This window comes from Indicator indicator, chromosome 3 (assembly GCF_027791375.1).
Source record: "Indicator indicator isolate 239-I01 chromosome 3, UM_Iind_1.1, whole genome shotgun sequence".
Taxonomy (NCBI): Eukaryota; Metazoa; Chordata; class Aves; order Piciformes; family Indicatoridae; genus Indicator; species Indicator indicator.
The window spans coordinates 31,608,482-31,629,337 of NC_072012.1; the positions used below are offsets into that span (position 1 = coordinate 31,608,482).

Consider the following 20,856-nt stretch of genomic DNA (forward strand, 5'->3'; position numbering starts at 1 on the left):
AGCATGAAAGTGAGATAGACATGGCAAAGGTTTCCAGTAGGGTTAGCACCCTGACAGGAGCAAGGCAGGCATTGTGGCAGATACAGAAGAGCCACAGGGGTATAGCTGAGCAGAGCAGTCAGCAGTATTTAGATTCAAAACAATGAAAAAAGACGTTGAAAGGAACTGCACAGTCCTATTAAAGGCAGAGAAGTTTCTCTCTGTGCTTGCTCCGTCCTCTCAAAGAAGCAGAAGGAAAGGCAATAAGAAAGTTCAGGGCAGTGGAGAAGGGACTATGTGGCCTTCGTGCACAGCAGCCAGCATAGTCATTGCCAAGGAGTCAGAGAGGAAAAGAAACATCAACTGAATAAAAGGGCTAAGAATTACAAATGTTAGCAGGATTCTCTTACTCTGCAACCTTGTTCTGCTGTCTTATCATGCAGCCTGTCTGAGTTTCTAGGACAGGAGATTAAAAGGTTTTAAATCATTTTAAACAATGGAAGCATTTCAAATGTTAAATACTGAATACAGTTTTTACCTTACCTGTATCCTGGTGGCCCTAGAAGGTTTATTTTGTGTGTTTTTTCCCCTGCCTCCTCCCCATTCCCACTCTTAGCTACCTTCTCCAACATCTGTATTTGTCAGCTGGCCAAACCAGTTTAAAGAATGTCATAACTTTTCTTTCTTGGTTGAGAGTGGTGAGGGGAGAGTGAGAGAATAGAAATAGCTCAGCCAGGGCTGAGCTCACTAGCCTGCTGTTGGAGAGAGTCTGACCCAGCTGTCCCCCACACAAAGCAAGATATATAAAAAATGAGGGAAGAAAGAAGCATCTTCTCTTTCTATTGCTGATTCTTCCTTGCCTGTTGTTTTTTGGCAGAGAGTCTGCATGCTCCTATCAGGTGCTCTGAGATTGGGCAGTCTGTACCAGTATTAGGTTATTAAAATAATCGTTTTTTGCTGTTTATTCCCATTTGTCACAAAGAACAGAGCCCATCACCTTTTTTCCCCATGTGTTAGAGCTTGTACCAAGATTAGGTGAAGCAGCGTGTACCTGAGAATTGCTTGGATATTAACTACACTTGTTTATAACCCATTCCTGATTTACCAAAAATGTCCAGCCCCTATCCTTGCCCAAAAAAATATCTTCTGTAAAGATAAGTCAGCAAAATGTAAACCTCCCACAATGATCTTATATAGTGCATGATCCTTAGCAGTGGAAAAGAGCATGAAAAAGGTCATGTTGGCTGTGCATCAGCATGTTTGGGCATCTGCCCTCCTTCCCAGGACTTCAAGCTGGTGGTGGTGGATGCTTAGTTTGGGAGAAGGGAGAATCTGCCTAATTACCTCTCTGGTTTAATCAGAGTATTTGAGAATAGTGGTTGCTAGCTTCAGGGGAGATTGGGAAAACATTTGACAGAATTTTTACAAAATAATTTTAGGGTAGTATGTACGCTCATGGCTTTCGAAACCTTGTTTTGTTGTCAGTGTCTTCATTTTCAGCTTTGAGATTTAAATCCAGGTAGCCTTTGAAAAGATGCAGAATCCCTCTGAATAAGTTTGATTCTAATAAAGTCTGGCAACTTTATTTCTGGTCAGTACACTGCAGTGACTGGCAGGTGTGTGCAGCTGATTCAGCTAGGCTTGTTATGCTCTGAAAAGGCCTGAAGATACTCTGCTGGATTTTTTTCTGTACTTGAATATTCAACTCAATTTTGTGCCTTCTGAGGTAGTCTTGCTGTGGACATTAAGTCTCATATGCCAAGTACCTTCTTCAAAGCGTGTGTCTTGACCTGATACCACTTTTCTACATTATTGAAGTTTGCATTTTCCATACCCTGCAGTTATTGTGAAGGTTTTGTTCTGTTTAATCCATAATTAGAAATAGGAGGCAGCATCAAGCTACATGATTTGAATTTTGAATTTTCTGATCAGAAACCAAAGGATTTATTCTGCTACTAAGAGATCAGCTTTCTGTTAAGACAGATCTATGGTGGAACCAGGAAAGGTTTCCCTGGTGCTGCAGAGGAGAAGGCCTTTACATTGACCCCATCAGTACACGGCAGTCACTCACACTTAAAACTTAAGATGTGGGCCATGATCTCTGTATGACAGCGCTACAGCTCCTCAGTTTCAGGAGGAGACACTGCTGATTTCCAGATGTATCTACCTCACGGTGGAGCAGAAGGGATGCAGACTCATGCTTTTGGTGGAAACGACAGACCATACTTAGAACTTTACACAATCCCTATTGGGAAGCAGAGGCTGGGAGTTGCTCAGCCTCTGCTGCAGAAGTCATCAGGTGAGCACCAAGCAACAGAAGGGTTTGGGTACAGAGTCTGTACTTAATATCTTCTCACTTCAAGGTATTTACAAAGCGCTTAACTGACAGGAAGTAGTACTTGCTGTGTAGCTTGTCTGACATTGCTCTCTTCCTCTAAGAAAACCCAAAATACATCCAGCTGTGAATGCTGACCACTTAAGGTGTTTTCAAGAAAAAAAACAAACCTTAAGCTTTATTCTCTCCTCTACAGAAAGAGAGAATTGGGCAAAACTATTTGCCACTGAAAGAAAACATGAAGACATGTTCTGCATAGGAGGAGGAGGAACGCTGTTATTTGGGTTTGTGTTCTGCAGAACATGAGCTTCTGGAGCCATTGTCTGTGCCTGTGGTTGTGTAGACTTGTACATGCAGTGAGCCACTGAATTTAGCTTCTAGAAAGTGAGGCAGGCTGCATCCTTGAAGCTTAAGTTTCTTCTAATGAGGAAATGTTATGAGCTTGCTTTATTCAAGTATCTTTGAAATGTGTGGCACAGGTTTTATGTGACTGACACTGATTTGGTTGTTTCAGTAATTTTAGTATCTGTATACAGAAGGCAGAATTGATGTGTGCATGTGTGCATGCAACAACTAAGGAAATGTGAAGAAGCCTTCAGAGTTTGGAGTCAATAATTCTGACAGGGCAGGATAGGGGACACTAGGGCAGCCTTAGGCATCAGGCATCTCTCTGGGAATGGGTACAGGTTGAAGGTTTGGTCTGCTTTTTGAAGGTGGCCCAAGCTGTGTTATGGGGCTATTGATGTGCTGTACCTTCATTTTCTTTAAGGTTGCATGTTGTGAACTGTACTGAAGGTGAGATAAGGAGTTTCTGTTAGGATTCATCTATGCCTCTGAGCCAGGGCTTTAAGGAGCAGCTACACATCTTCACTTTCACTTTTTTGCTTGTGATGGTGATCCAAAACTTAGCATAGCCTGCTGAGCATTGTCACAGTTACCAATGTCTGGTGCCCAAGTCTTAGACCACTCCAACTTGTAAAATCTATCTGATTTCAAATACTTGGGGTCAAAAGAGTGGGTAACTCCAGCACTTCGGTTCAACTCTTGAATATCGTGGTCTTGGGTAGAACTAGAGGATGGGGAAGGGGAGGCAGCTGGGATGGGAGTACACAAGTTAGCTGGGTACTAAACTCAGCTGTAGGTGTGGGATGGAGGGAAAAGTAAAGATTTTCTCGACTGTTGATTTTTCTTCAAGTGTGCCTGCAGCTTCCCAGTCTGCTTTCCTCGTAGCTTCATTGGTCATTTTTGAAGGCTACATTTCCTTTTGACAAGAGGACAACCGTCTCTATCTAAACATCAGCATACCAAGAGGAAGTATTTCTGCAATCACTGTTGCCTCTGAACCTTCTACTTTGTTATCTGCTCTCAGATAACAAATTTGATTTGTTCAAGCTTTCAGATGGGTCTGCCTGATGGGTCTGCTCTGCCTGATAGCACACCTGGCAGTCACATATGCGTTAATGTGACAAGGGTGTGGGCCAGGGGGAGCTGCGATTAACTGAATAAAAGACATTGAGCCTTAGCAGGTCAGATGGAGAGAAAAAGACTATCACCATGAACATCCAACCTGAGAGCACTCCAGGAACCCTCTCTCCATGCCCTAAGTTTTGCCTGCTGTAAGAAGAAAAGAAGAACTCATGGAGAAGAGAAAAGACACCACATGCTGGAGGCTTCTCAGAGAAAGTTTTGGACTTTGGAATTTCTCCCTCCCCTCCTCCAGCCAAGGGCAGCACAAGCCGACAAGGATGAGCCCTGGGACATCTCTCCCCCTCCCTCCGCTCATCCAAGCTGAAGTGGCAGCACCCTTCCTCAGACCTCCTCCAGCCAAAGAAAGCGTCTTGCGGGGGGTGATAATTCCTTTCCTGCTCTTCTCCTCTCTTTCTTCATTTGTTTCTCTCTCTCTGCCTCTCTCTTTCTCTGTTCCATTTACTTTATCCTTTAATAAATAACCTCACTTTTGATATTTGGCCTCATTTGTGCCTTGATTTCACAACATGGGAATGTCTTAAAAGGAATTTCGTCTCTCTCCCCGACCAAACCGAGACAGCATGTCAAATGCTTTGTCTACATGTGTGTACATGTCTTTGTCTATAATGATAAAAAATTTGATGACAAAGGTTTTAGCTCTCGTTGTTTAAAGCTGGGAGGCATGACAAAGTGCATACTTAAATATTCTGCGAAGTATATTCATTGTGAGAGGTTTGAAAACAAAGCTCCAAATAACTTTAAAAATTCAGAAGGAATTGTCAGTACTGAAGTTATGAATTAATTATAGACTTTTCTCCTTATATTTTCATCAGTGTTCTAAAAACTCAAAAAGTTGACAGGAGAAAGATATCACTTGAAACACGTGAGCTGTAATAAGCTGTTACAGGACAACAGGAATGGTGGCTTGTAGAAAAGGAAAAATTCGTAACATCACCTGCAGTCCTATGTGAATGTCAGGTGATTAAGTGCAAGGAATGAGTAATAATTCTGTTTATATAATCTTTCATTTAAAAAGACAAGCTAAACATCATTTTCTCTTCAGTTCTTTAGAACTCAAAGGTTTCCACACTCTTAATGCTTTTACTTTTTTTTTGTAAGAGATGACTTCTACTCAAAACGCAAATCAACTTGTTTCTTGGGAGAGAAGGAATAAGCTCTCCTCGTGTTTGGCAGGCATTTGCAAAAAAAAAAAAAAAAAAAGGGCAACAAAAAAAACCTAGTCTCACGATTTATTAAAATCAGAATATACTTTCTTTTCTCCTGTCTCTCTAAAAGGTACTGGACATACTCAGTAGTTCTGTCAGGCCTTCATCTGATGTCATCTTTCAAATTATTAGATGTGAGTGACACTATTGTAATATTTTTGGTTTAATAATATCTGTTAGATTCATGATTCCTTGCAGATACTTACTCAAATCCTTGTCTTAACTTTCCTATTGGGACAGAAGAAAATATGTTGTGTTTTATAGATGTGACACGTGGCACAAGAACTATGTATAAGAAATTAACTTGATGGTTAATTATGCTTTTCAAGAAATAAAATATATGAACAGTACTGCTTTTTAGAGTGGTGTTATGTTTGAAATACTGCTTTGTGTTGGTGATAATTCAGAACTCACCAAATGTTATAAAAGTCTCCCGGATAGTGTATTTTAGAGTCGAAATTGATTCAAAAGTAGTACTCAGTATAAGAATGAAACAAAATTATGTTTCAGCAGCATTTGACTACTAAATGTGTGACTGGGTAAGGATTTCATGAAGTAGTAATATGTTATTGTACTGACTATAAATGGATAAACTTTCAGGATGGTAAATATTTAAATTGATAGTAAAACTATCAAGAAATATATATATTTTAAAAATTAAATTATATTTAGTTTAATTTTTTTAATATGTCTACCACTGTAGATTAAGCAAAGGTTTTGTGTCATTATCATATGTGAACTGGACTTAGTATGTTACATTTATTATATTCCATTTGCAGCAAAGATGCTTTGAAATTAATCTCCAGTTTCTGTCATTTTTACTGTAATTGGCTTGTATTAATGATAATTATCAGAAAATGGAGTTGGTAATAAAGGGTATATATGGCTCTGCTTGAAGGGCAATCCATTGTGTAATGCTACAGCAAGTCGTTCAATAGAATGCTTCCAGCAGAGCACTGAGTAACATAAAAGTCCAGGTTCCTGTTTAATTTTACATGACCATTTTTGAGTGTCAATTGTTCATTTTGGTTTAAAATTTAATTCAGAATGAATTAACAAAGGAGGAAATTTTATTAACTCATAATATGAAAATTCCTATTTGTAAGAATCATAGAATCATAGAATGGTCTGGGTTGGAATGGACCTCTGAAGGTCATCTAGTCGGACCTCTGAAGGTCATCTAATCCAACCTCTGCCTCCAGTCAGCAGGGACATCCTCAACTAGATCAGGTTGCCCAGAGCCCTGTCAAGCCTCACCTTGAATATCTCCAGGGATTGGGGCCCCAACCACCTCCCTGAGGAACCTGTTCCAGTGTTCTACCACCCTCATAGTAAAGAACCTGTTCCTAACACCCAATCTAAATCTGCTGTTCTCTAGTGTGAAGTCATTGCCCCTTGTTCTATCACCATAGGCCTTTGTAAACTGTCACTTTCCATCCTTCTTGTAGGCCCCTTTCAGGTACTGCAAGTCTGCAATTTGGTCTTCCCAGAGCCTCCTCTTTTCCAGGCTCAACAACCCCCAGCTCCCTCAGCCTGTCTTTGTAGCAGCTTCAACCTCCTGATCATTCTCCTGGCTCTCCTCTGGACCTCTCCATAAGGTCCATGTCTTTCCTATAATGAGGGCTGCAGACCTGGATGCAGTACTCCAGGTGAGGTCTCACCAGAGCAAAGTGGCAGAATCACCTCTCTGGATCTGCTGGCAACACATCTTTTGATGCAGCCCAGGATGTAATTTGCCTTCTGGGCTGTTTCTGAAATTTGTCTAAATAAGATTGAATCAGCTGGTTTATTAGATTGATGAAACCTTTTTCAGCCATCTTTCAGACTGGGGGAGATGCAGCAAGAATCTTCCCTGCATTAAAATTTCTATTGAAGACAAGTAGATTTTTTTTGTATCAACTCATTGAAATTTTTATTTTATGACTTGCAGGTGGTGTTATATCCAACATCTAATAGCCCAAAGTCACCTGATCTGCATAAAATGATAGTCCCCAAAAACAGCCAGGACAATGACCTGAAAATTAAACTGGCAGTGAGAATGGATAAACCACCTCACATGAAGCACTGTGGGTAAGTGTTCATTATCTGTCTCTCTGTATTATTTTGCCTCGTTTTGTCTGTGTTTAGGCATGTGTAGCTAAAACCATAAAGTCTGTAAATCGTTATAAATATGTAGTATAGTTCCTATAATATGGCATCATTTTATATCCTCATTTTCTACATAAAGTTTGAATAGTTAGGAATAACATTCATTTCAGATGTTCAGTGATGTGTAAAGCCGGATGATGAGCTACCTCTGAAATGAAGAACTTCATGGTGTCATATGATGTCATTTTTGAATGTTACAATTTATAGCTCTTTGGAAAAAAATAGGTTGGTATTTAGAAGAAACATATTTTTCAATTAAAATAGGATTGATTATATACCTGAATGTGACAGCACTTGCAACATAGTCTTTTTCTTTCTCTGTCCACCATGTGGTGTTTCTCTTGAAAGGAATTGATGTATGAATACCAGTTTAAGGATATTTTTTTCTTAAGCTGAAACTATATGGAATAGAATATTAATAAAGACAGCTCCCTGAGCCAACTGCCACCCCTATTCCTCATCCCAACTGCAAAAACAGATAGTATTGCTGATATTAAGCAAGGCTGTATCTATACTTATGAAGCAATTACCAGGGCTGTTTTCCATTCTTTTAATTTCTTCTGAATGAAGTAGAAGTACATTTAGATAAAGAAAATATAAAAGAGAGAGAGAATATTAAACATAGAATCATAGAGACATAGAATGGTTTGTGTTGTAAGAAAACTTTAAAGGTCATCCAAACCAATCCCAGGCCCAGCCATGGGCTGCATACCATTAGCGGCTCTGAATCAGCCAAGAGAGCTGACTCCAGTCACCTCAGAGGTGTACCCATACCATCAGCACCACACTCAGCATAATGAAGTTTGTTGGGGGGAGGGGGGTGGCACGGGAACAGGACCTTTCTGCTAGAGCATCCTTCTTGGACTCTTCTCCTGCTCCTCTTTCCTCTCCCGCTCCTCAGGATTGCCTTCCTGGATATTGTGACTGCTGCACACTTGCTGGGCTGAGGATAGCTCTCTCTGTGTCTTGTATTGGCATTGGTACCAGCTTGGCTGTTTCATAAAGTCTGTTTTCATTTCAACCTGTGAGTCTCCTTTTCCCAATTCCACTTCTCTGCCAGGGAGATAGAGCAACTGCTGTAGTTTAGTCCCAGCTATGGGCTAAATGTCGATAACCCCCAAGTCTTTCTCCATAATGCTGCTCTCGATTCTATCATCTCCCAGCCTCTACTGATATCAAGGATAGCCCTGACCCAGGTGTGGGACTTTGCACTTGGCCTTGCTTGAATCTCCTGAGGTTTACACGGGCCTGCTTCTTAAGCTCGTCTAGGTCCCTCTGGGTGGCATCCCATCCCTCAGGCATGTCAACCACACTACTCTGTTTGGTGTTATCTGCAAACTGAGTGGCTGTACTATTTTAATATCTTTTTCATTTTCTGTTAATATCCTGCTCATTGCATACAGAAAGCAATTGCCAAAACTTCCTATATTCGATATGTATGTAAATTTTGTCAAAATTCTGATTGGTTGGGCTGAAATTTCCTAGGTATCAATCTCAGCTTTCATTTTGGTTTTGTAAAACTTAGACAGAAATGATCAAAATTGTAATAATGAGGCTTTCTGGCTGGACGCTTGTGGCTGATGACCAAGAACTGCAAGAAAAGGGAAGGGGAATCAGTTGTAGAGCCAACAGGGAAACTGGACGTACTGTGTTTGGAAACAGAGATTGAGATGAGAAAACCTAGAAGTAAGGCTACAAATGCATGAATAAGGGAATGGGATAACGTAGCAGGAAAGAGCACGGAGACTGGGATGACTTAAGTTGGAGTGGAGAGGATGTAGGGAAGAGAGAAGAGTGTTTGTCTGTTCTAAAGCATGATGGTCTCTGTCAGTCCCCACCTCATTACCTTGCATTCACCAAACACTCCTGAAATAGTCTGGTAATTGTGGCATGTCCTTGTCTAGATTCAGTCCAGTTTTCACTCAGTCCAGATTTTATCTAATCCTGCTGCTGGCAGGTATTCAACCATCTGAAGCAGTGAATGCTGCAGGGGTGGTGTGATGCTGCCTGTGTTCTTCAGTGGATTGCCAAAAGGTGGCTGTGGGATTGGCAGGGCTTGAACAACAGCACTAATGAATAATATACAACAGATGCATCTAACTTGCACATGACCTGCTTCAGTTGCGTACTCCACAAGGAAGCTACATCAGGGTTCCCATGCACCTAGCCCAACACTTTCAATATTCTATTACTTTCAGTAATATAATTCAATCATTAATCCTTTTCATCTGCTGCTGGTGGTTACTTACATTGATTTTGAATCCTAATCTCCTGGCACAGTTGTTTACTTCTTTGTTTTACTTCAGGGTCAATGCTGCTACTGTTCTCCAGGCAATGTGCCTACAGGTTAGAAATACATTTCTAAATAAACACTGAAGGTCAGTCAATGGTTCAATTTCTTTATAACCATTAGCTGTAATGATTATTACCTAAAAATTCATCTACAAAACCTAGGCAGTGAAGGTGGACTGTATGGACTCTTCCACCACAAATATATGTGAAATCAAATAAAAGCCTGTGTTTATGATGTATATCCTGGTGCTCTCTTTCTTGGAAGCTGAGCAGTTTCTCTATCCTTGTACCATTCAATCCCTATTCTGGCAAAACCTAAGCCATTTGGTATTCACAAATTGCTTTATTTTAAATCAATGATGTACAAGCAGTATAATATTTGATATTTCATATTTAGTCTATACTGCTTAAATAAAATTGCAGCTAGTATTTCCTTCTCAGCTTTCATGTAAACTACTTTCATGTGTTGTAGGCTTAGCACAAATGGAGTAAGATAGAAACAACACATCAAAGAGAGTCCAATAGAGAGCCACAAAGAGGATTAGGGGACTGGAGAAGACTTATAAATGCATATTGGAAGTCATGAGGATGGAGCCAGTGGTACCCAGTGACAGGACAGAGGGCAATGGTACAAACTAGAACACAGGAGGTTTCACCTGAACTTAGGGAGAAACTTACTTACCTTGATGGAGCACTGGAACCGTCTGTCCAGAGGGGTTGTGGAGTCTTCTGCAGACTCAAAACCCACCTGGATGTGTTCCTGTGGAATCTGATCTAGTCATACCTGCATCAGCCAGGAGGTTAGACTAGATGATCTTTTCCAACACCTACCATTCTATGATTCTGTGATTCTCTTGACTTGCAAGATGAATATAAGTGGTCATTTGCTAATTTTTTAAAGAGAGATTTCCACTGACATCAACACATAGATTAAAGCTGTTCTGGTTCTGAACTGACACTGTTATACGAGAAATCCTCATCTGTGAAGAAGGTGGAATCATATGGTGGATGATGGATGGTATTACAGGAAGGCAAATGACTCAGTTCTCTCTGTAAGGCAGTATTGGTGTAACATGCCATGAAACAGGCCATAGGAGAAAAAGTGTTGAAGAACTGGAAGGCAGCCATTGCTATCCTGAATAGACAAAATGTTTGAGGGGAGGTTGTTTATTTTAATATGTGGTCAGATAATTAAGCACAGTATCATAGAATATACAGAAGGGTGGGGCAGGGGGGGAAGGATGAAAGAATGTGATCATCTTTGCTGCTGGAATGTCATGTCAGCAAGTTGGATTTTACAACCCTAATAACAGAATTCAAATGTAGCCAATGTGATTATCCCAGTTAAGTTCTAATTACTCAGTTTATTTTTCAGAAGCATCTCATGCTTTCTTTGCCCAATCTTTGACCTAGACGATTTATATTTTCTGTGTCAGTCTGAGTCAACGAGCTACCATACACAAGCCATGTAGTTCTCCTAGGAGGAAAACACAATCTCCTGGCATTAGATAATGCCTTTCAGTTCAAATTATAGTCAAAATTTAATTAAAAGTTTACCTCACAGCCAATTGCAGAAAGAAGTGGGTTTTTAAATTAATGATCTATCATGATTTTAAAAAAATAATAATGGTAGTAAGAAACCATCTTTTCACATATTGGAGCTATGCTGCAATATTTGAGTTTCTGCTGGTTCAGCTAATTGCAAGTTTACAGGCCCAAGCTAGCCCCGGGTTTGCAGTTTTACTCCTTTAGAAAAGTTTCTTCTATTTAAGACTGACTTTACATATTGACACAGGGGATGTGCTGAAAGACTTCAAAACCTGCCTCACATTTATGCTTCAAGAATATTCAATTTTACAGATTTTACTGTCTTTTACTCAAACTGAGATTATTATTTCACAAATTTTATTCTGGACTTAGAACCTACAGATCATGTTGCCTTTTGTGGTTTCCACAGTCATAATAAATAATCATGTTTCAAATAAAATTATAAACTTGAGACATTTTTTCATTATAAATTGCAACCTTTCTGAGAGTAAGAAATAAAAATCTTTACTATTCAACACAGCTATGAATCTCAGTTGTGGTTCATTGATACCTCTGTGAAAAAGAAATAGCTTTGCTAACTACATGACTTTTACACTAGTATTTATGTTGACACATTCAAATATCTAATCTAGTGTTACTCCACTAATGTGAATTTTATAAAAACACTTTATCATGGAAACATTCTGTGATTCTGCTGTGCATCCTGATGTAAGCTTAAAAATAAGGAATACTCATGTTTTACAGTACACTTAATCCTATTACTTATTTTAGGCATACTTTTATTCTTTCATGAAAGGCTCTCAAATTATGAAGCAACCCAAAGGATATATAATCATCCCTCTCTATTTAAAGTATATCAACAGATTACCAGGGGAAGCATGCATACCTAGAAATTCTGAGTAATAACAAGGTAAATGTCACTCATTAATGAGGATTTGTAGAACAGTTCCAATTACTGGCAATTCGTGATACTTCAGATTCCTTTCTCGTGGTTTGTAATCTATTTGTCGTCTTCTCATACAACGTGCTGACCTTTTCCTTGTCTAAAATGCAAAGCACATACAAGATATTTTTCAATCTTCTTTAGCAGTAAAGCTAACATCTATACAGAAAGAATGGTGGGTTAAACATTTGTATTACTTTTTTCTGTTGCAATCTTGAATCTAAAATCATCATCAAAATTAAGCAAAATTTGATCTATCATATATAAAATGCCAGAATCCTTTTTATTTCTGCTGAGGTAGAATAGCAGTGTTAGGAAAGTACTGTTCGCTTCAGAAGTGCCCACTTGGCTTTCTGTAACTCATCATGAGATTAGAGTTGAAAACAGACAGGACAGGTTAATCCATCAGGATATGTGGGTTACTGTAAGTATTTCTTAGAATGTGTTGGCATTTTTTAATGTGGCTTTGCACATCCATGTGCGTTGAAGACATGCATTATTTTTAAAAGTAGAATTTTTCACTTAAGTTGTCTGTTAGCATAGCCTAGTGGTTACTAAAGGGTATTATTTTGTTGCTTCCAATATAGAAGTAAAAAATGAATACTGAGAATTTGTCAAATAGCTTGCTTTAAAAGGATTAATAATGCTCAATGATCATACTGAAAAAGGAAAATACATAATAACATAAAACTAAATTCTTACAAATTGAACATCTTAACAGGAAAATATTACACAGTAGTATTACATTTGCAGTTAACTTCCAAAGGAAAACATTTCATCATAGTTCTTGTCCAAAACTTTTTCCAAGATTTGAAATACAAAATTCGTTCTTAGAAGTTCTGGTCTACTTTCTGCTATGACATGATTCATATAGAAATGTTATACCTTTAATTTCTTAAGCTTTTGTGTCTGGAATATACATTCTAAAGGCACTTGAGTATGTACAGCCCAGATTTTCTGTTAAAGCGTTTATAAACAATCAATACAGCTACTGGTTCCAGTATGTGACTGAAATATCAGATTTCTCTTTCTGCTGCTGTGTTTTTAAAGCTAAAACAAATCTGTGAGATGAATGCACTGGTTAGCAGTCTTCCAAGGTGCTGTAATAGAGAATAAGTAATTTTCCTCTCTCGTTTTTCTGACACTTGTCACCTATTGATGAAAGAGTTCCTTGTAGTGGAAGGCGAGTATAATTCTCTGTTTTACAAATCACTGAAATGAAGCACAGGAATCATCAGAGATCACCCAAAATCACAGGCAACCAAGCTGGGGCTAGCGCTGAGGTCTGCTACCTCTTCGTGGGTAGGGCCGTAGTGTGTGACTGTTACCTGGGTAAACTATTGTCATAGTTACTAGTGAGCTCAGAAATTAGCTAAAGGCCACAGGGACATTGAAGTTAGCCAGAATAGTGATGGTACCCGTTCTTTTGTGCTGCTTGTCCATGGTGACCTAGCAAAATGGCAGGAGGAGAAATAGAATTAGCTTTATAACTCCAAGATGTGTAATCTGAAGGCTCATCTGAAGATGAGATCTGCCACCAGTATCGTTATTTCAGAGAATTATGCAAGGTGGCCACTTTGAAATGGTTCTATTTCATTGCTGGGTTACTTTTACAGATAAAGTAAGACATCATAAATACAATCACACTTCTCTTAGCAAGTGCTGCACGCTCCCTGTCATAGATAGGCCTTTCTGTTGCATATAGTGAATTCAGAACTGGTTTCGGAACTTTCCCTGCTTGAACTGAAACACTGGAATGTCAGAATAGTTCTAACTAATTTATCAGCACTATAAAGAAGAAATAGAAATAAAATTTTGGCTAAACTAAGATATCAAGTTGAGTTTCTCTTAGAGCAAGAAGGTATACAATTGCTTCAAAGTGAAGAAAAGTGTCAGAAGCCTGTACGTATGCAGCATCTTAGTAATGCTTGTTATAATATGGTAATATGTAGCACTAACTTCTTCACTTAGTGTTATTTCCCATGAGATAAAGGCAAAAACTTTCTACATTATTTTTCAGCAGTTACTGAAAATACTTTTTTTTCACTTGTGGAGGCAGTAACATTTTTCTCTTAACAAAAGGTAGAAATTTATCCGAGAGACCACTGTCACTTTTTTTTCATTTCTTATCACCATAATACAGTTGCCTCAATCAAATGTTAAGGTAAGTGGATACTTATCTAAGTATAGTATTTCTTAATCTACATAGATAAACTCTTCTGAATCTCTTTATATCATTTGGTTTGTCTTTCCCAGTTTGTCTGCAGCACATGTAGTTGTAGGCATGCAAGTCAGTATCTTAGCACCATCTAGCTTTCTGTTTGTTGCTACTGCACTTTTTCATCCAGCTTAAAAATTGGTATCGGAGTATACTACAGGTGCTGCTTTGAAGATGAAGGTTCTTGCTGTCCTTTTGTAGGAGGCTTATTTTTCAGTTTGTGAACAGCAAGTCTGGGAAGCATAAGGAAAGTAAGATAGAAGAAACTGTTGAGTTTATTTGAACTTTGCACATTTTGCATAATACCAGATAGTTTGTAATCCTTTTTCTGATCATTTAGTCATATGGTGTTACTCCAGCAGCCTAACAATTTAGGTTATTTAGGTTATGTCAGAGTTCTCTGGTTTTTCTCAAAGACACTAAATAGGGAGGAATGCCTTGACACTGCAGATGATAGAACATAGTTGCATTCAATAGAAGTATAGATTATGTACTAAACTAAAATAAATGCCTAATCACCAGGCAAGAAAGCTTTGGAAAGATGAATTACCACAGCAAAAAGTAGGCTTCTGTCATGTCGTCTTTTTGCTTCTACCTAATTCAGTTTCTCAAATATAAATTCAGGTCAGAAATATACTATGCATAGCTGCCTAATTTATCTTTAAAAGCTACTTGTTCTTTTATTTCACGTTAAACTTGGGCTACTTTGACAGAGAGTAAGATGATTTTGCTACAGGTATGTACACAGTTAGGAGAAACCACTTCTACTGGTATTTCTTTGGTTCATTACTAGTTGTAACTGTTGAGCTTTAGAGATAAAATAGTCTCTGTGTATATATTATTAGAAAAATAAGAAGGTATTTTATATGAAATAAATGTCACTTTAGTTAAAATTCCTGTGATGATTTTTTCTTTGCTCTGGTGTTAGACTTTGTGATGTCCTCTGATACATCTTGCTTTTCTATTTGGCAGCATACACACTTGATTTCTATTTTTAACATCTCTAGGTTTGACAAAGCATTTTCTTATCCTGTCATATGAACAGGAGAGTTGTAATAAATATGGGTGCTCTTTATAACTTTATTACAATTACTCCTAATTAGTCTTAATCACATTTAAGAGGTATTTTTTTCTACAAATATGCTACAGAGATTGTCCACTGTCATTTGCAACATCAGACCTTTTGAGATGACCTGTAGTTCATATACAAACAGGAAGTTATGAAAGTGCCTTGGTGTCATTTAATGTCATTTAATATCCAGCACCACATATTTATATGTGCAGACCATATTTTCACTATTCAGTGAATGATCCCATAGAATGATATTTCAGAAACAGTATCCTGGCTGCAAACTTCAGAATATTTCATGAAATGTAATCAGTGCTGAATACCTTGAACTGGGAAGGACTGGTACTGCTGATCTGTGACTTTGCTATTCACGGTTCTTTCGAAACTGTAAGAGCTTTTTACTAAAACTTAGGAAAAGGAGATTAAAATTCTTTCAACAGTAACTCTCAGGTAGTTGCTGGCTCAAAAGAGTCAAGACCTCAAATGCAAACCTGTGAGTATCTCACTCTGCAAAAGAAGTTTCATAAATCCCAGCACAGAGTAAACTGAAGTATTTCAAGAACTTCTGACACATGGAATGAAACCACTGAGAAACTAACACAAAATTTGACTATTGAAACAATGACTTTACATTTCAGCAGAAATAATGGTCAAATTTTGGCCCATCATTAATAAACATTTTAAAATTTGGTCCCAATAGCAATGGAGTATATTTTTTTGTTCAGTTGGAAGGTCAAAAAATGTCATTTCAGGTAGCTATATTTATCTTATATTTCTTGCTAAAATCTGCAACATCTATCCTCGTTTTTGCATTCATAAGGCACCGTATGCTTGTATATACTAAGGTAAAAATTCCCAGTGTATGTTATAAGCAGCATGATAGAATGGCATGGTTTTAAACTCACTTTTAGTGATGTATGGATGCCTTACTGTTATTATCCAAGATGTCTCATAGCCGTATGTCCTTTTACGCTAGTTTAAATTGTGCTAAGTGCTGGTGTTTCATTGTGCAATGGAGGAAAGTGCCAATGTGTTAACTATCTTCATTTACATTATTTTAATATTATACCCTTTGACAAAATCAATTGACTGCAACCAGTTACTTTTTAAAAACGAAAATTGAACTTCATGAAAAATGACACGTTAAAATAACGTTAATGATTGATTGGATAATGATAATGGGTTAATGCAAAATTGCAATGGAAGGGAGATAAGAATGTTTATCCTGCTGTTAGATCCTTAGAGAACGTATTATAGCTATGAGCCTGATTTTCAATGCTTCCCACAGTAATTGCTTCTGAGGAGGCATGGGGAATCTTGAAGACCTTAATGATATGCCGCTGCCACTTTAATTGCTAAGAAAAGCCAAAAGAATCCTAATTGCCAAGAGAAGCATTACTAATTAAGGTATTATTCTTCATTCATTCCATAGTAATTAATCTGAAATATTTGTAAAAGCCGAGTTACAAATTTAGATCCAAATTCATTTATCTTAACCACAGCAGACTTTATGTGAAAAAGATCTGTGAATTAAGCAAGGTTAATACTCAGAAAGCTTAAAATATAACTTATTTATTTTTAGAAAAGATTGGTTTGTTTTTACTCATAACTTTTTAGAACATGAAGTAAAATAATTGAAAATAAATTCAATAATCTACTCTCATGAATATGTAATTTCTATTTAAATAATTATTCTACTCTAGCATTAAAAAAATATTAAGACTGTTTATATAGGGTCCTCCTTTTTCCTGTGTTTCACCGAGAAGTTGCATGCTTCTAAAAAATCTTAATATGAGTTTTCTTCATCTCCGTAATGAGCAAAATGATACAAGTTGAGTGGTTGTCTTTTTATGATAACTTTAACAATAGTATCTCCCTGCCTTCAAAAGGATTGAGTATGCATAACTGATTAGGCATGGAGAATCCCCATAGTCAGTACTGCATTGTAAATGTGTGCTTTGTTTTCAAAAGTATAAAGAATAAAAGCTAAACAGAGGGATGCCTATTACTGAAAGCATTTCAATCACAACATCAGAAAGCTATTAATGTGCGAAAAGGATTTTTTTCCTGTACTTCAATTAAAAATAACAAAGCAGGTGGTAATTAAGCTTCAAAATAACTGAGCTGGTGGACTAGCAGTCACTACATGTACCTGAACTGAAATATAGGCAGGTGATCTTTTTTCCTGTGTATCATTTGTCTTACTGAAATGAGGACATGGATTAGATTGCTTATTTTTGCTACAATAAATGATGAACAGTTAAATTTAACTCACCAGAGGTGTTCTAAAATTTGCAGTAATAAGTTCAGATTAGTGGGAACTTCCCAGTAGTCTTATGGGAGACTTCAACATCTGTCTATTGGAAATACAATACAGCAGAGAGGGAACAGTCCCAGAGGTTCCTGGTGTGTGTGGAAGATAACTTCCTGACACAGCTGGTGAGGAAGCCAACCAGGGAAGATGGCCCTCCTCAGCCTGCTTCTCGTGAACAGAGAACTTGTGGGGTAAGTAAAGGTTGGAGGCTGCTGAGGGTATAGCAATCATTAAATGATAACATTTCCAGTTCTTGGGGAAGTAAGGAGTGGGGATAGTAAAACTGCCACCTTCGACTTCTGGAGGGCAAACTTTGGCCTCTTCAGGAGACTGATTGATGAAATCCCTTGGGAGGCAGTCCTGAAGCATACAGAAGTCCATACTTTAAGAAGGAAGTCTTAGATGCACTGAAGCAGGCTATCTTAATGTGCCAAAAAACAAGTTATTGGGGAAGGAGACTGGCCTGGCTGAATAGGGACCTTTGGCTGGACCTCAGGAACAAACAGAGAGTTTATGGCCTTTGGAAGAGGGAACAGGTCTCTCCTGAGTGCTATAAAGATGTTGGCAGAAAATCAGGGGAGCCAAAGCCCAGCTAGAACTTGACCTAGCTACAGCTGTTAAGGACAATACAACATGTTTCTATAAATACATTAACAACAAAAGGACTAACTAGGGATAATCTCCATCTATTACTTGATGAAAGAGGAAACATGATGACAAAGTCTGCCCTCGGTGCTTGGAAAGGCCATGGAACAGATCATCTTGAGTGCTGTTATGCACCATATAGAGGACAACCAGGGGATCAGACCCAGTCAGTGTGGGTTTATGAAAGGCAAGTCCTGCCTGACAAACCTGATCTTCTATGACAAGATGACCTACCTAATGGATGAGGGAAAGGTTGTAGATACTGTGTACTTGGACTTCTGCAAAGCCTTTGACACTGTTTCCCGTGGAATTCTTATGAAAAACTGTCTGGTCATGGCTTGATTCAACACATGCTCTGCTGGATAAAGCACTGACTGGACGGCTGGGCCTGAAGAGTGGTGGTCAGAGGAGTTAAATCCAGCTGGCCGTCGGTCACAAGTGGTGTTCCTCAGGGTTCAGTGTTGGGACCACTTCTGTTAAACATCTTCATCAATAAACTCGATGAGGAGTTTGAGTGCAACATTAGTAAATTTGCAGATGACACCAAGTTAGGTGGGAGTGTTCATCTGCATGAGGGTAGGGAGGCTCTGCAGAGACACCTAGACAGATGGGATCAATGGACCGAGATCCATAGTATGAGCTTCAACAAGGCCAAGTGCCAGGTCCTGCACTTGGACCACAACAGCCCCATGAGACACTACAGGCTTGTGAAAAGTTGGGGGTTCTAATCGACAAGCAGCAGAATATGAGCCAGGAGTGTGCCCAGATAGCAAAGAAAGCTGATGGCATTCTGAATACTCAGAAATATTGTGACCATCAGGAGTAAGGAAGTGATTGTCCTCCTGTACTCAGCATTGGTGAGGCCACACCTAGACTACTGTGTTCAGTTTTGGGCACCTCAGTACAAGACATTGAGGTGCTGGAGTTGGTGCAAAGAAGAGCAACTAAACTAGGGAAGGGCCTAGAGAATAAGTCTAGTGACAACTGGCTGAGGGAACTGGGACTGTTTAGTTTGAGGAAGAGGAGGCTGAGGGCTTATTGCCCTCTACAACTGCCTGAAAGGGCAATATAGAGAGGCAGGTGCTGTTTTTTCCTCACAGATAATTAATGAAAGAACAAGATGGAACGGCCTCAAGCTGCACCAGGGTAGGTTTAGGCTAGACATTAGGAAAATTTTTGTCACTGAAAAAGTGGTCAAGCATTGGAATGCCCAGGGAGGGGGTTGAGTCACCATCCTAGGATGTGTTTAAAGGACATTCAGATGTGGCACTTAGTGATATGGTTTAGTGGTAAACTTGGTAGGGTAGGGGTAATGGTTGGGCGTAATGATCTCAAGGGTCTTTTCCAATCTGAATGATTCTATGATCCGAGGTTTTTCTGATTCTATGATTTGAGGAGACTGTTCTGACCGGAATGTTTAGATTGATTTTTTTTTAGCTTAAATTTCTTTATGCTATTGTTACACGGTTCCCAGTTCTTTGCAAACGTATTGTTCATAACAACATCTGACTTTTAGTTTTACTTAAAACTGGAGGGGAAAAAAAATCCTACTGTGTAGATACACCCAAACTATTGCCAACTGTCTTTGGGATGTTAATGCATGCAAGTATCCCTGCCGTATATCCTATATATAACACACTTAATTTGAATTATACATTCCTTTATTTTGTGTTATAATTTTTTACTTTTTTTTTTTCCCATCTAAGTTCCTTCTGAAAGTTGTCTGGAAACTTCCCTTACGTTCATGAGTCTGTAGTAATAAAGATGTAACTGACTATGATAGTTGTAACATTATTATTATATATACTTACCTAAGCAATATTCTTCTTTTCTCAGACTGCAGGACCAAATGTCATTGAAATAATGTGTTTAGATTTTGTTTAAATTACTTTATTTCACTGCAAATCGACATAGCACATGTATCATGTAGGCAAAAGATGTGGTTTATTTATCAATCTTTCTTGTCAGGTGATCTGACTTATGTCTTGGTACCATACACTAATCTGTGACATAGAATTTGAGAGAGATTTGTTTCCTCTGGACATACATTGATATCACATATGGTCTGCACAGCCTGGCATTATTTCTATACAGAGTGCCAGTACTATTAACTGCAAGGATGAGGCCATACCACCTGCCTGTTGTGTCCTTCTGTCACTTTCATTGTCCATCTGTTACTTGTAAGAAGGTAAAATTAACCTAATTTTTGTCCTTTGAAATATAAATCCTTACAAAATCAAAGGTCCTTAGGACAGTAGCATTAATATTAAATACTAGTAGTAGGTAAGCAATGTAATGCTCTCTGTGTTCCAGAATGCTGGCTCAGTTAGATACTGTAGGGTCAGTTGTGCTGTGCTGTGTCCAAGAGTGGACTTCTATTAATAGTACTCTGATCTGTATGTGCAAAAATTATTTTAACACAGTATTGGATATAAAGGCAGAGATAGCTCTCTAAATTCAATTTAGTGGTTTGGGTTTTTTTTCTCTCCACAGTAGTATAATTTCATCGAGTACAGTACTGCATTTAATTCTTACATAGTAACAGAATCCCCATGGCCTTGCACTTCTGTTGTTTTACCTAAATAATATATTCCTCACAGCCAGCTCCCTTAAATAGTCCATATCCTGTTAAGTGTTGACACAGTTGTGTTGGCAGTTCAATACTGTACCAT

The 20,856-nt window shown here is 38.4% G+C and overlaps 1 protein-coding gene across 13 annotated transcripts in view; it reads left to right on the plus strand.

Annotated features, from left to right (window-relative positions):
* The window catches only part of CADPS2 (calcium dependent secretion activator 2), a 275,871-nt gene that overhangs the window by 129,575 nt on the left and 125,440 nt on the right, over nt 1–20,856 (plus strand). For all 13 annotated transcript variants that reach the window (XM_054399799.1, XM_054399797.1, XM_054399808.1 and 10 more), the window contains exon 8: nt 6,938–7,077. In XM_054399799.1, coding sequence (XP_054255774.1) covers nt 6,938–7,077 — 140 coding nt within the window. The remainder of the gene's footprint in view (nt 1–6,937; nt 7,078–20,856) is intronic.